The sequence below is a fragment of the Symphalangus syndactylus genome, chromosome 9 (assembly GCF_028878055.3).
Source record: "Symphalangus syndactylus isolate Jambi chromosome 9, NHGRI_mSymSyn1-v2.1_pri, whole genome shotgun sequence".
Classification (NCBI taxonomy): domain Eukaryota; kingdom Metazoa; phylum Chordata; class Mammalia; order Primates; family Hylobatidae; genus Symphalangus; species Symphalangus syndactylus.
Window position 1 is genome coordinate 52,283,057 of NC_072431.2, and position 16,247 is coordinate 52,299,303.

General features: G+C 47.1%; 1 protein-coding gene across 3 annotated transcripts in view; it reads right to left on the reverse strand.

The window, feature by feature from the left end:
• GNA12 (G protein subunit alpha 12) overlaps positions 1-16,247 on the reverse strand; it is a 143,851-nt gene that overhangs the window by 109,639 nt on the left and 17,965 nt on the right. Inside the window, exon 1 of one of the 3 annotated variants that reach the window (XM_055292190.2) lies at positions 7,223-7,722. The exons of 1 other annotated variant lie outside the window; for it this stretch is intronic. In XM_055292190.2, the coding sequence (XP_055148165.1) occupies positions 7,223-7,531 (309 nt within the window). In that variant the 5' untranslated portion in view covers positions 7,532-7,722. Of the gene's footprint in view, positions 1-7,222; positions 7,723-16,247 lie in introns of those variants that run through there. One more of the 3 variants, XM_055292189.2, reaches the window with a different exon arrangement.

A 16,247-nucleotide genomic window follows, 5' to 3' on the forward strand; every position in this document is an offset into this window, starting at 1 on the left:
CCCTCACCAGGGTGGTGTCAGCAAGGCCCAGTGGAGAAGTGTGCCGCCACCACGAGGCAGAAAGAGGGGATGGGAGGGTGGGAGGCTGGACTAGCTGTCGCTTTGCTACCCCCTCCCATTCCCTGGAATCAGCAAGGCCCAGAGAGGAGCTGATGTTCCAACCCCAATCAACAAGGCCACAGGGTCTTAGGGACCCAGAGGTCATTAACAAAAGTGCTAACAGCCCTATGTCAGAGTCCCAGAAGGAGAGGAGAGAGACGGACTGAAACAGCCATTCAGGAAACAATGGCTGAAAACTTCCCACATTTGGCAAGAGACATAAATGTACAGATTCAAGAAGCCAAGCAAACCCCAAATATAATAAACGGGATGAAGCCTGTGCCAAGACAAATCATAATGAAACTTCTGAAAACTAAACACAAAACTCTTCAAAGCAGCCAGAGAGGAGCAATGCATGAACTCGGAGAGGAGACCAACTCAAACGACAGTAAATTTCTCTTCCGAAACAATGTGAAGGTATTCTTCAGGAACGAAGAGGAAATACAGGCATTCTTGGACAAAGGAAAGCTAAGAGAATCTGCTGCAAGCAAACTGATCGTTAAAGAATGGCTAAAGGAAGTTCTCTAAACAGAAAGGAAATGACAACAGAAGAAGGCTTAGAGCTTCAGAAAGACCATCAGAATAGGTAAAAACGGGACAATTTTATTCAGTCAAAAGGGTGGAAAAGATGATATAATCTCCTACTCCTAATGAGTTTTTAAAATCACAGTTGATGACTGAAGTAAACCACCTGATGTGGCATTCAAAGTCTGCTAAGAAGTGCTAAGACATTTATAGTGAAGTGGGGCGGGTAAATGGACCCAAGCCGAAGTAAAGTTTCTACACTTAAAGCTGTAAAACACCAGGGCCAGGAGACTGGGATAAGTTACATATGTATACTGTAAACCTAAGGGAACTACCAAGAAAATAATACAAAGCATTATACTTAAAAAAAAAAAAAAAAAAAATCAGCCAGGGAGGATAGCTCATGCCTGTAATCTCGGCACTTTGGCTGAGGCAGGAGGATGGCTTTGAGGCTAGTAATTCAAGAGCAGCCTAAGTAACATAGTGGAAACCTGTCTCTACAAAAAATAAAAATAGATTAAAAATTAGCTGGGCATGCTGGTGCACATCTGTAGTCTCAGCTACTAGGAAGGCTGAGGTGGGAGGATGGCTTGAGTCTAGGAGGTCAAGGCTACAGTGAGCCATGATCGTGCCACTGCGTTTCAGCCTAGGCAATAGCAAAAGACCTTGTCTCTAAGATAGTAACAGTCATAATAATGACTTTACCCTAAATGTAAAGAGTGGATTAAAAAATATGATGCAATAATATACTGTCTACATGAAACTCACTTCAAAACAAGAGTATTAAAAGAATGGAAAAATATATATTATGAAAGCATTAATAAAAACAGAAGTGGCTACATTAAAATATCTGATAAAGGAGACTTCAAAGAAAATTACTGGAGAAAAGGACATTGCATAATAAAAAAGGTTAATCTATCAAGATATAATAATCCTAAACATTTATGCACCACACAACAGAACCTCAAAATACATGAAACAAAAACTGATAGAGCTAAAGAAGAAATAGACAAATCCACAAATTATAATCCACAATTATAGTTGAGGACTACTGAACAATCAGCAAGGATACAGAACTCAACACCACTATCAATCAACAAGATCTGACATATGTAGAACATTCCACCAAACAAGAGCATACGCGTTTTTCATGTACTTATGGAACGTTCACGAACACAAGACCACAGAACATCTGCCAAATGGACCATGTGCTAGGCCAGAAAACAAACCAACAAATTTAAAAGAAGTGAAACCATACACAGTATACTCTCTGTCCAGAGTGGAGTTGAACCAGAAATCAACGAAAGAGAAATAACAGGAAAATCTGTTTTTCTTTTTTTTTTTTGAGGCAGGGTCTCACTCTGTCGCCCAGGATAAAGTGCAGTGGCACAATGTTGGCTCATTGCAACCTCTGCCTCCCAGGTTCAAGTGATCCTCCCACCTGCCTCCCAGGTTCAAGTGTGCACCACCACACCCAGCTAGTTTGTTTTTGAAATGGAGTCTTGCTCTGTCGCCCAGGCTGGAGTACAGTGGTGTGCTCTCTGTTCACTGCAACCTCTGCCTCCTAGGTTCAAGCGATTCTCCTGCCTCAGCCTCCTGAGTAGCTGGGATTACATGCACCTGCCACTGCACCCAGCCAATTTTTGTATTTTTTGTAGAGACAGGGTTTCACCATATTGCTCAGGTTGGTCTTGAACTCCTGGGCTCAAGCAATCTGCCTGTCTTGGCCTTCCAAAGTGCTGGGATTACAGGCATGAGCCATTGCGCCTGGCCACGACATTTATGAAATGATGAAATTATCGAATTAAAGAATAGAGGCTGGGCACGGTATCTCACGTCTGGCACTTTGGGAGGCCGAGGCAGGCGGATCACGAGGTCAGGAGTTAGGGATCAGCCTGGCCAACATGGTGAAACCCCGTCTCTACTAAAAATACAAAAATTAGCCAGACGTGGTGGTGGGCGCCTGTAATCCCAGCTACCTGGGAGGCTGGGACAGGAGAATCGCTTGAAACCCGGAGGCAGAGGTTGCAGTGAGCCGAGATTGCGCCACTGCACTCCTGCCTGGGCGACAGAGCAAGACTCTGTCTCAAAACAACAATAACAGAATAGATTATTCACTGCCAGGGTCTGGGACAGAAAGGGGAGAGAGTGGCTACAAAAGAGCAAAATGAAGGGTCCTTCTCTGATGGAAATGCTCTGTATCGTGACCGTATCGACGTCAATATCCTGGTTGTAAGATTGTGCTATCTAGTTTTACAGGGCATTACCACTAAGGGAAAGCTGGCAGAGGGTATGTGGGATCTCTAGTATTTCTTACAACTGCATAGGACTATAGAATTATCTCAAAATCAAAAGTTTAATTTTTAAAAAAAAGCATGTTTAGTTCCTAGCTCTGCCATCTGCTAATTAGGTAGCTGACTTTGAACAGATTTTAGCGTCTCTATCCTCAATCTCCTCATTCACTAAATGAGGTAATACCATCTGAAGCATTATGAAAATTCAACACCATATTTGAAAGGCTCAGGCACGATGTGTATAGCACACAGTCCATGGTCTAGAAGGAACCTGTCAACACTACACCTCTATATAGCCACAAATATTACTCTAAATGGTATCATTCAAATGCCCGGTACTAAAGGCACTGCAGAGCAATTTACTTAAAGTCTCTTCCCTGGCCAGTTTTAGTGTTTCACACATATAATCCCAGCACTTTGGGAGGCTGAGGCAGGTGGTTCGCTTGAGTTCAAGAGCTCAAGACCAGCCTGGGCAACATAGTGAGACGCCATCTCTACAAAAATTAGCTAGGTGTGGTGGTACACACCTACAGTCCCAGCTACTTGGGAGGCTGAGGTGGGAGGACTGCTTGAGCCCACGAGGCGAGGCAAGGCCACAGTGAGCCATGATCCTGCCACTGCACTCCAGCCTGGGTGACGGAATGAGACTGTCTCAAAAAATAAAATTTTTTTTTTTTTTTTTTGAGACAGAGTCTCGCACTTTGGCTCAGGCTGGAGCGCAGCGGCATGATCTCGGCTCACTGTAAGCTCCGCCTCCCAGGTTCACGCCATTCTCCTGCCTCAGCCTCCCGGGTAGCTGGGACTACAGACGCCCACCACCACACCCGGCTGATTTTGTGTATTTTTAGTAGAGATGGGGTTTCACCAGGGTTTCACTGTGTTACCCAGGATGGTTTCAATCTCCTGACCTCGTGATCCGCCTGCCTTGGCCTCCCAAAGTGCTGGGATTACAGGCGTGAGCCACCACGCCCAGCCAAAAAATAAAAATTAAAAAATAAAATAGTCTCTTCTCAAAGTGATCTGTTCAAATAAAAATGCGGGGGTGGGGGTTGAAGAGGAGGAAACAATTTTTGGTTTTAAATTAAAAGATGAATTTCTAACTTGTTATTGAAATGGTCACGACACATGAAGTGAGTTTAATATGGAACTATAATTAGTAAAAAACAAAGCTGGAAAGGAAGAACTAGGATACCAGTTAACACGTTGCTTCTGCTGATAAGAAAGTCAGTGGAAGTTAATGTTTCTATGCATTAGGAGGTTGTTTTCTTTCTTTCTTTTTTTTTTGAGAGGGAGTCTCGCTGAGTTGCCCAGGCTAGAGTGCAGTGGCGCAATCTCGGCTCACTGCAAGCTCCACCTCCCGGGTTCACCCCATTCTCCTGCCAGGAGGTTGAGTTTTCTAACACGCACTTCATACACGGATTTAGATTTCAGATTCTATGTTTCCGAATACTTTCTCCATCTTCTGAGTTGGAAGAAACTAGAGACAGTCAAACTGCTATACTTTTATGCCTGCCTGGTTCTGAGGTCTGGGCAAGCAGCAAAAATAAAATCAGGGTCTTTAACAGAGAAGTTAGAGGGGAGGCCCTGAGACAGCCAAATGCACTTTAACACAGACGCTCCCAGTGAGCTAAGCTGGGCACCTAGTCTTCAAAGTTCACAAAGTATCTGACCAGAACTATGACACACCGAGAGGCTTTGCAAAGAGGTAAAATGAAAAAGGGTGTTTTATCAAATTATTTTCTTCCTTTCACAATCCTAAAGGAGCTCTATTAAAATGAAACATTTCCATGAGAAGTATGTCAAGTGGGAATACTGGCCTGGAAGTCTGGAGGCCAGGATTCCAGCACAGAGACCCCAGGAAGGAGTCACTTCATCTCCAGGGCTGAGGCAGGAGTCCTTACGGGTAAGTGAGAGAAATGTACCCGACAGGTTTCTACCAGGCTTTGCTAAATTTAAATCTCCCAGGCACCATAAAACCTAGTCTCTAGGCAGGTTTTCTGGCATGGCAAACTTCTCTCCGCCTCTGCTTTGAGATGATTGCCCTCGCCTCTAACTTGGTTTCCCCAAAATGGGCTTGGGAAAAAGTGGTGAGGGGACAAGGAAAGGGTAGAGAGGTAGGGAGGGAGGGAGGGAGGGAAGGAAGGGAGGAAGAGAGGGAGGAAGGGAGGAAGGGTGGGAGGGAGGAAGGGTGGGAGGGAGGGAGGAAGGGTGGGAGGGTGGGAGGGAGGGAGGGAGGGAGGGAGGAAGGCAGGGAGGAAGGGAGGGAGGGAGGGAGGGAGGGAGGGAGGGAGGCAGGGAGGGAGGGAGGGAGGCAGGCAGGGAGGGAGGGAGGCAGGCAGGGAGGGAGGGTGGGAGGGTGGGTGGGAGGGAGGGAGGGAGGCAGGGAGGCAGGGAGGGAGGAAGGAAGGGAGGGAGGGAGGGAGGGAAGGAGGGAAGGAGGGAGGGAGGGAGGAAGGAAGAAAAGAAAAAAGGAAGGAAGGGAGAAAGGAAGGAAGGAAGGTGGGAAGGAGAGAAAGAAGGAAAGGAAGAAAAGGAAGGAAGGAAAGGAAGAAAAAGAAAGAAGAAAAGGAAGAAAGGAAGGAAGGGAGGAAGAATGGAAGGAAGGAAAGAAAAGAAGGAAAAGAAGGAAGGAAAAAGGGAAGGAGGACAAAGGACACTATTTAGGTGTAAGCAAGGCTCCACTGTTCCCTCATCATCAGTTTTCTCCAGATCTTCTTTGAGGCCCTTTAACACAGGCTCACAGTACTGAGAGATTACTTATCAACTCTATGGTTCTTTATTTTTTCACTGCCACTCAGGCTGGATGCAGTGGCCCAAACATGGCTCACTGCAGCCTCGACCTCCCAGGCTCAAGTAATTCCACCTCAGCTGCTCAAGCAACTGGGACTACAGGTGCACTCCACCATGCCCAAATAATGTGCTCATTTTTGTGGCACTGAGGTCTTGCTATGTTGCCCAGGTTGGTCTCAAACTTCTGGCCTCAAGTGATCCTCCTGCCTCAGCTTCCCAAAGTGCAGGGATTACAGGCATGAGCCATCACACCTGGCTGACTTCTACAGCTTCTTTCATAAATATGGCAAAGAGAAAAAAGGAAGCAAGAGACAGAAGGAGAATCTGGAGATTCACTGCAATGTATGTCGAGTCAAACAAACAAAACAATTATGCCACAATGAAGGAATTCTGAACACTGGATATCTGGTGATACTGAGCTGTTACTAATGTTTAGGTTTGCTAATGGTACTGCAGTTGTGTTTTTACATGGAGGCCTTATCTTTTAGCCACTCATATACATCCTAAAACGTTTCCTAATGCAACTATACAGTTGGATTTGCTTGGAGACCATGGGGAGGGCACAGGTGAATAGGATTGGCACAGAATTGATGACTGCTTTAGTTGGGCTGTAGGTACTTTACAGTCATTCTACTATTTTCTCTACTTTTGCATACATTTGAAGTTTTCCTATTAGAAAGTGTGGCTCACACCTGTAGTCTCAGCACTTTGGGAGGCCCAGGTGGGAGGATGGCTTGAGACCAGCCTGGGCAACAGAGTGAGCGCCTTTCTAAAAAAAAACGAAAAGTGAAGAGACTCATGGCTGGTTCCTGTCCAGTCTCCATTGCTCTTCGTCTAAGCTCAGCCGGAGGGCAGGGCAAGTTGGGCTCCTACCTCACAATCTTCCAGGAGGAAATGGATACCATTCTGCTAGGGCACATCCAGGAGGGGGCTAAGTGCCAAGGCCCCCACTCCCCATCCCCAGAAGCTGGCCCGAGTTCCCACTCCCACGGTCCCCAGGCACCCTAGAGAGAGCAGAGGCAGGCTGGGCGCCATGATTCATGCCTATAATCCCAGCACTTGAGGGAGGCGAAGGCAGGAGGATCACTTGAGGCCAGGAGACCGAGACCAGCCTGGGCAACACAGGAAGATCCCATCTTTACAAAAAAAAAACTTAAAAATTAGCTGGGCTGGTGGTGCGCGCCTGTAATCCCATTACTTTGGGAGGCCAAGGAGGGAGTAGGGCTTGAGCCTGGAAGGTCGAGGCTGCAGTGAGCTGTGAGGGCGCCACTGCACTCAAGCTTGGGAAACACAGCGAGACCCCATCTCAAAAAGGGCGAGAGGGGGTGGGGCAGAGGAGACGCCAGCAGGCCTCGGGGGGATGGGTGGGGGGGAGTGGGGTGCAGGCGGGGATGGATCCAGCATCCTCGCCCCAGGGGTCCCCGCCCGCGGCGGCGGACCACGGAGGGGCCCGGGGCGGGGGTTAGCGCCCCGGCCCACCTGGGTGCAGGTGCTGGGCGGGGGGCGCGCGTCACCTTGAGGATGTTGTCGAAGATGGTGTCGCGGAACTCCAACAGCGCCTTCTGGTCGAACTCGCGGCCGTGGATGATGCGCATCTGCTTGAGGAACGTGGACTTGCCACTCTCGCCCGCGCCCAGCAGCAGGATCTTCACCAGGCGCCGGACCGCGCGCCGCTCGCGGGCCAGCAGCGCGTCGATGTCGCGGCTGCGCCTCCGGGCCTCGCGCTCCGCGTCGCGCGCGCCGCCGCCCGCCCTGCGCTCGCGGGCCCCGCCGGCCTCGGCCGGCAGCAGGCAGCGGCTGAGGGTCCGCACCACCCCGGACATGGCCCCTCAGGCCGCGGCCGCGCCCCGCCGGCGCCCGGGGGCCATGGACGCTCCCGCCGGCGAGGGCGAGCCCGGGCCGAGGCAACGCCCCACGCCCCGCCGCTCGCCTCAGGCCGCGTCCGCCGCCGCCGCCGCAGCCGCCGTCGCTCCGAGGCCCGCACTCGTCGCCCGGCCGCCACTCGGGCCCGGCGGAGGGGCGGGGCGGCGCTGCGTGAGGCCCGGCGGATTGGGCCGACTGCCGTCCATCTGGCCGTGAGAGCCCTTCGATTGGCTCATCTCGCCAAGGGAGGCGGGCGTCCCTTCCGGCCTCGGGGCGGGGTCGACGCCGAAAGAGGCGGGATCTTTGAGGTGAAGGCGCTTCTCATTGGAAGTCCAGGCTGAGGTTCTTTCTTTCAGAATGAAAGGGAGGCGGGGTCGCCCGGGAGGCGGAGCGATCGTCCGCCATGGCCAATTATAATTGCTCTGAGTGGACGTCAGTCAGGCCCAACGGGCTTGGGATTGGGTGTTCGGGGGACGGGGCGTGACGAGAAGTGCCAGGTGTACAGAAAGATTCTCCCTTGGTTCCCAGATTGGGTCCGCCTGTGAGACCAGGACCTCGCGGAGCAGCCCAAAGGCTGGGAAATGCTGATAAGAGGTTCAGCTGCTCGTCGTATTCCCTCCGATGATCTTGTTTCTACACTATTTTCCTTCCAGAAACACTGGAGGGGGGATGGGCCATAAATTTCAAACACGTGCACCCTTTGAGTGGCATGGGCCTCTAGGAGGCTTTGCGAAAAGCTGACTAATCACTAAAATCACCAGAAGCTCCCCCAAAAGTCTTATGTCGCACAGTGATCGAGAGAGTGGGGTCTGGAGTTGCTGGGCCTGAGTTGGAATCTCCAGTCGACCAGTTACTAGGTGTACTAGTTGCATAACTTTTTTTTAGCAGCTTCCCCCGTCCCCCCAACCCTTTTGGATGTTCTTAGCTTCAATTTCCTCGCCTGTAAAACGGGGGTGTTATTGACGACATTGGTCATGGCTTGACATTGCTCAAATCGTCATGAAGATATAAACTGAGAACACGAACTTACCAAACACTTAGCACGCGAGCTAGCCCAAAATCAGCTCTTGATAAAGATCAGCTGATTACAGATTCTTAACTGTCCCAGATCTACTGAATCAGAACCTCCTAGAAGGAGCTCAGGTATCCCTTAGATTACAGGCGTGAGCCACCGCACCTGGCCCAATGTGTAGTCTTTTATCTCTCGCCACCCCCCACCTTTTACCGAGTCCCCAAAGTCCAATCTCTGTGCAGTGTCTGTTAACTCTGCTGATTATTTCTTTTGCAGTGCTGAAGCTTTTTAGTTTAATTAAGTCCCATCTATTTATCTTTGTTTTTGTTGCATTTGCTTTTGGGTTCTTGGTCACAAAGTCTTTGCCTAAGCCAACGTCTAGAAGGGTGTTTCCGATGTTATCTTCTAGAATGTTTATGGTTTCAGGTTGTAGATTTAAGTCTTTGATCTATCCTGAGTTGATTTTTGTATAAGATGAGAGACGAGGATCCAGTTTTATTCTTCTACATGTGGCTTGCCAATTACCTCAGCACCATTTGTTGGGTAGGCTGCCCTTTCCCCACTTTGTTTTCATTTGCTTTGTTGAAGATCAATTGGCTGTATTTGGCTTTATTTCTGGGTTCCCTATTATGTTCCATTGGTCTCTGTGCCTATTTTTGTACTAGTACCCTGCTGTTTTCATGATGATAGCCTTATAGTATAGTTTGAAGTCAGGTAAAGTGATGCCTCCAGATTTGTTCTTTTTGCTTAGTTACAGATCTAAACTCCCTTGAAGGCTGGGCATGGTGGCTCACAACTACAGTCCCAGCACTTTGGGATGCTGAAGTGGGAGGGTCACTTGAGCCCAGGAGGTCAAGGGTGCGGTGACCTATGATTGTGCCACTGTACTCCAGCCTAGGCAACAGAGTAAGACCCTGTTTCAAAAACAAAACAAAACAAAAACCAACTCCCTGACGACCCTGAATGCACGTATTACGTATCATTTGTCATTTGCTACAAATACTACAAATCATGGCATGAATTTGTATCACTTATTAATCAAGACTTTGTAATCCTTGGAAAATTATTAGAAAGTCTTGCTTGTTTGTGGAAATGACCTCCCATAGGAGGCCAAATATGGCTGGGCGCGGTGGCTCATGCCTGTAATCCCAGCACTTTGGGAGGCCGAGGCAGGCAGATTATCTAAGGTCAGGAGTTCGGGACCAGCCTGGCCAACATGGCAAAACCCTGTCTCTACTAAAAAATACAAAAATTAGCTGGGTGTGGTGGCGGGCACCTGTAATCCCAGCTACTCGGGAGGCTGAGATAGGAGAATTAATTGAACCCGGGAGGCGGAGGTGCAGTGAGCCGAGATTGTGCCAATGCACTCCAGCCTGGGCAACAAGAGAAAAACTCTGCCTCAAAAAAAAAAAAAAAAAAAGGGAAGGCCAAATAAATACTAGGCCTGGCATGGTAGCTCACACCTGTAATTCCAGCACTTTGTGAGGCTGAGGTGGGTGGATCACTTGAGGCCCGGAGTTTGAGACCAGCCTGGCCAACATGGTGAAACCTCCATCTCTATTATAAATACCAAAATGAGCCAGGCGTGGTGGTGGACGCCTGTAATTCCAGTTACTTGGGAGGCTGAGGCATGAGAATTGCTTGATCCCAGGAGGCCGAAGTGGCAGTGAGCTGCGATCACACCACTGCACTCCAGCCTGGGCAACAGAGCAGGACTCTGTCTCAAAAAGAAAAAAAAAAAAAGGCCAAACACTAGTATTGAAATAGAAGGAAGGAGAAATTGGAGAATCCAAAGAAAGCAATGTTTCTGAGACAGAAATAGGGAATTTTGAACCACTAAAGAGTGGACTGGAATTCAGAACAGGTTTTTGGCTCATTCAGTTCACATAGGGTTCATTCCTCATTCAGTCTTAAGAAATTAAGAAAAACTGATTCACAAAACAGTTTCAGCAAGTGCTCCAGACAACACTCACAAATAACTTTAAATCCTTATAAATAAGCCAGGCCTGGTGGGAGGCTGAGGTGGTAGGGTTGCTTGAGTCCAGGAGTTTGAGGCTGCAGTGAGCTATGATTGTACCACTGCATACCAGCCTGAACAACAGATCAAGACTCTGTCTCTATTTTTAAAAAAAGTTTATAGCTTTATGCCTTGTGTTTATATAATCATTAAACATTTTAAAGAGTTATTTACTTTTCTTTTTTTTGAGATAGAGCCTCGCTCTGTTGCCCAGGTTAGAGTGCAGTGGTGCAATCTCGGCTCACTACAACCTCTGCCTCCCAGGTTCAAGCTATTCTCCTGCCTCAGCTTCCTGAGTAGCTGGGATTACACGAACATACCACCATGCTTGGCTAATTTTTGTATTTTAGAAGAGATGGGGTTTTATCACATTGGCTGGGCTGGTCTCAAACTCCTGACCTCAAGTGATCCACCTGCCTTGGCCTCCCAAAGTGCTGGGATTACAGGCGTGAGCCACCGCGCCCGGCCAAGAGTTACTTACATTTTTAAATGACATATTATGGCATTTTATGGGAGAAATTCTTCTGCTGTCAGCAATATTCGATTTGAGGATTTGACCAGGTCTCTGGACATCTCCACATGTGTCAATGGGCTAAGGTGCTTTAAATAAACAAGGTTATCTGCATACTCCACAATAATCTCTTAATTATCTCTCCTGTTTGTATGGCATGCTAAAAGTTTTAAAGTACTTACAGGTGCATTATCTCATTTGTCCTCTCTACACTGCTGGGGAGAGGTGACTGCCTTACAAGTATCTGAATCCAGGCGGCTAACCTCTCCTGGCGAGGGAATTATGGTTAGTACACTGCAAACCCTGAACTGGAAGCCTGACACACAGCATTCTCTGTGTATAATAGGATGGAGAAAAACATGAGAACTTTGAAGTTTGGCTCCATCACCTACCAGCTGTGTGACCTTGAACAAGTCATACAATATCTCTGAGGCTTAGTTTCCTTGTCTGTAAAATCAGGATGAAAATAAAGCTGTACTACACACTAAATAAGTTAATACATATAAGGTCCTAGTACTGGGCCTTAGCACATAACAGGCACTCAGTAAATGGTAATATTGTTATTATTATCATTGTGGAGCTTTGGGAATCAAGTATTGCAAATTTAGAATAATAATGGCAGGCTGGTGAATAATCTGTAAAGATAATACATTGTATGGTATAATATTAAAAATTAAAACCTGGAAGGTGGTCTGGTTAAATGAATTAAGGTACATCCATATAAGCGCAATAACATGTTATTCCTGGCCAGGCATGGTGGCTCATGCCTGTAATCCTAGCACTTTGGGAGGCCGAGGTGGGCAGATATCTGAGGTCAGGAGTTCAAGACCAGCCGGGTCAACATCGTGACCCTTGTCTCTACTAAAAATACAAAAATTAGCTGGGTGTGGTGGCACATGCTACTTGGGAGGCTGAGGCAGGAGAATCACTTGAATCCAGGAGGCAGAGGTTGCAGTGAGCTGAGATCGCATCACTGCACTCCAGCCTGGGCAACGGAGCGAGACTGTCTCAAAAAACAAACAAAATAACATATTATTCCTAAAAAGAATATGCAAGAGTAAAATGTGTAAATAGATGGCCCACAGACATGCCTTCTTGGTCTACTAGCTGTTAAAAAATTGGTAGAGAGTAGGAGGAGTAGACTGAATGTTCCTCCAACTTGTATTCAGTTCCATCTCCTGAGCTAAGGAGCAGCCAGGAAGGGGGAGTCCGATGGCAGGGCCTGAAACCTTCATGTGACACGGTGAGCTCACCTGAAATCTCTAGGAAAGGAAGCAGCCACAGGGACTCTCACTCTCCAGCGGGCCAGCAGTGAGGGGATCAGGAACTCAGAGGCCTGGTACAGGGCCCAGGACTCTGGGATTCCCAAGAGGAACAGGATTCCCTTGGGTCCCATGCATGCAGTCTCTTTATGAGGACCTAGTAGGGCCTCTGTGGCCTGGGGAGAATGCGGATGATATGGTTTGGCTGTGTCCCAACCCAAATCTCATCTTTAATTGTAGCTCCCATAATACCCTCGTGTTGTGGGAGGGACCCAGTGAGAGATAAGTGAATCATGGGGTGATTTCCGCCATGATTCCCCCAGACTGTTCTCGTGGTAGTGAGTAAGTCTCACAAGATCTGATGGTTTTATAAGGGGAGACCCCTTTCACTTGGCTCTCATTCTTCTCTTGTCTGCCGCCATGTAAGATGTGCCTTTCACCTTCCACCATGATTGTGAGGCCTCCCCAGCCACGTAGAACTGTGAGTCCATTAAACCTCTTTCTTTTGTAAATTGCCCAGTCTCAGGTATGTCTTTATCAGCAGCGTGAAAATGAACTAATACAGTCTGAGAGCTCTGTGGGGTGAGAGGACTGGGAGATTTCCCCCATCCCTAAACATGGGAGCTGCCAACAACTTCAGCTCTGAGACCTGGACACTTCCTCCTGGTGCTCATCACAGGAGTAGCATCCTGCCTATTACATTACCTTTCTCCACTGCATAGGAGACCTTAAAGGCTTACCCTGAAAGCCAAAGAGCTATGAGCAAGAATAAGAAAATGTCAATAGACTTAAGGGGACCGAAGTGCCAGAGAGAAGAAGAAAAAGTAGGATATCTCACATAATGGTAAAGGAATGAATGGAAACTTTATATCGCCATCATCGTCACCGCCATCACTATCACCATCATCACCGCCATCACTGTCACCATCATGATAATCATCACCACCACCATCACTATCACCAACACCATTATCATCATCATCATCACCACCATCATCACCACCATCACTGTCACCATCACCATCATCACCACCATCACTGTCACCATCACCATCATCACCACCATCACTATCAGCATCATCACCATCACCATCATCACAACCACCACCATCATCATCACCATCACTATAATCACCATCACTATCACTATCACCATCACCATCATCGTCACCACCATCACTATCACCATCACCATCATCGTCACCATCACCATCAGATCATCATAATCATCATCACTACCATCACTATCACCAACACCATCATCATCATCACCACCATCACTATCAGCATCATCACCATCACCATCATCACCACCACCACCATCACCACCACCACCATCATCACCACCATCACTATCATCATCACAATAATCACCACCATCACTATCACTATCACATCACCATAACCACCACCACCACCACCATCACTATCACTGTCACCCTCACTATCACCACCGTCATTATCACCATCACCAACACCATCATCACCATCACTATCACCATCACCATCATATAACCACCACCACCACCACCATCACTATCACTATCACTATCACCACCATCATTATCACCATCACCAATACCATCATCACCATCACTATCACCATCACCATCATATAACCACCACCACCACCACCACCATCACTATCACTATCACCACCATCATTATCACCATCACCAATACCATCATCACCAACACTATCACCATCACCACCATCATATCACTATTACTATCACCAACACCATCAACATCACCACCATCACTATCAGCACTATTATCACCACCATCACTATCATCACCACCATCACCATCATCATATCACCACCATCACTATCAGCATCACTATCACAGTCTTCATCATCACCACCATCACTATCACCATGGTTCCACCTTAGAAGAATTGTCAATGGCATAAAAAGACATTGTATTTGGCCAGGCACAGTGGCTCATGCCTGTAATCCCAGCAGTTTGGGAGGCTGAGGCAGGTGGATCACCTGAGGTCAGGAGTTCAAGACCAGCCTGGCCAACATGGCAAAACCCTGTCTCTACTAAAAATACAAAAATTAGCCGGGCGTGGTGGTGCATGCCTGTAATCCCTGCTACTCATGAGGCTGAGGCAGGAGAATTGCTTGAACCCAGGAGGTGGAGGTTGCAGTGAGCCAAGATCATGCCACTGCACTTCAACCTAGGTGACACAGTGAGAATCTGTCTCAAAAAAAAAAAAAAGAAAAGATATTGTACAACAACAGCAAATCATAATTTTAAAAAATTAATGGAAGAGAGAATGGTAAACATTGATAACAAAACGAGAGACCTACAAGATAAAATAAAAAAAAAAATCTCAAAACCCAGAGAACAAGTATAAAGAGATGGGAATTATAAGAGGAAGGGCAGGACAGTTAGAGGAGAGATCCAGGAGTTCTAATATGTGAACTGTGAGTTCCAAGAGGAAGGGGAAAGAGATGGAGAGGAGGAAATATTTAAAGAAATGATAGATTCCCTTTTCTGACAGTATAGTGAGCAAAACACTCAGATCAACCCTCCTGCAGCAACAATTAAAATGCTGTACAAACCACTTAGAAGGTTTTTTTTTTTTTTTTTTTTTTTTTAAGTGTTACTGAGCTGAATAAGAAAGCTTCAGAGGCCAAAATCAAAGTGAAAGCAGAAATTCAGAGTTCAACTGACACACTGTGAGGCCTCTAGCTGCCTCAGGGGCATCTGCAGAACCCTTGTAAATCTGACCTTCTGGCTGGGCACAGTGGCTCACACCTGTAATCCCAGCATTTTGGGAGGTTGAGGTGGGTGGAAACCTGAGGTGAGGAGTTCGAGATCAGCCTGACCAATATAGTGAAACCCTCTCAACTAAAAATACAAAAATTAGCCAGGCGTGATGGCACATGCCTGTAATCCCAGCAACTCAGGAGGCTGAGACAGGAGAATCACTTGAACCTGGGAGGCAGATATTGCAGTGAGCCAAGATCGTACTGCTGCACTCCAGCCTGGGTGACAAAGTGAGACTCCATCTCAAAAAATAAACAAAAAATAAAAGTAAACAAAGACCAGCTATATGCTTATAAGAGACACACCACACTTTGGGAGGATGAGGTGGGCGGATCACGAGGTCAGGAGATTGAGACCATCCTGGCCAACATGGTGAAACTCCATCTCTACTAAAAATATTTTTTAAAAAATGAGCTGGGCATGGTGGTGTGTGCCTGTAATCCCAGCTACTCAGGAGACTGAGGCAGGAGAGTAGCCTGAACCAGGGAGTCGGAGGTTGCAGTGAGCCGAGATTGTGCCACTGCACTCCAGCCTGGTGACAGAGTGGGACTCTGTCCAAAAATAAAATAAAATAAATAAATAAATAAATAAATGAGACACACCCATTAAGGACCCAGAAAAGATCAAAGATCAAAGTAAAAGAATGGAGAAAGTTTTACCATGCAAATATTAACCATAATAAGTATGGCATATCAATATTAATAGAAGGCAAAATAGATTTTAAGCCTAAAAGAATTAGAATTACTAGTGATAGAGAGGGCCATATATGCAATAAAAGGTTTAATTCATAAGCAAGGTATAACCATTCAAAACTTGTATGCACCTAATAATATAGCCTCAAATATTTAAGGCCAGGCTGGCTGCAGTGGCTTATGCCTATAATCCTAGCACTTTGGGAGGCCAAGGCAGGAAGATTGCTTGAGTTCAGGAGGTGCAGACCAGCCCAGGTAATATAGTGATACCCTGCCTCTACAAAAATTTAAAAAATTAGCCAAGCATAGTGGTGCATGGCTGTTTCCCAGTTACTTGCGTGGCAGAAGTGGGATGATCACTTGAACTGGTGAGGTTGAGGCTGCAGTGAGCCATGATTGTA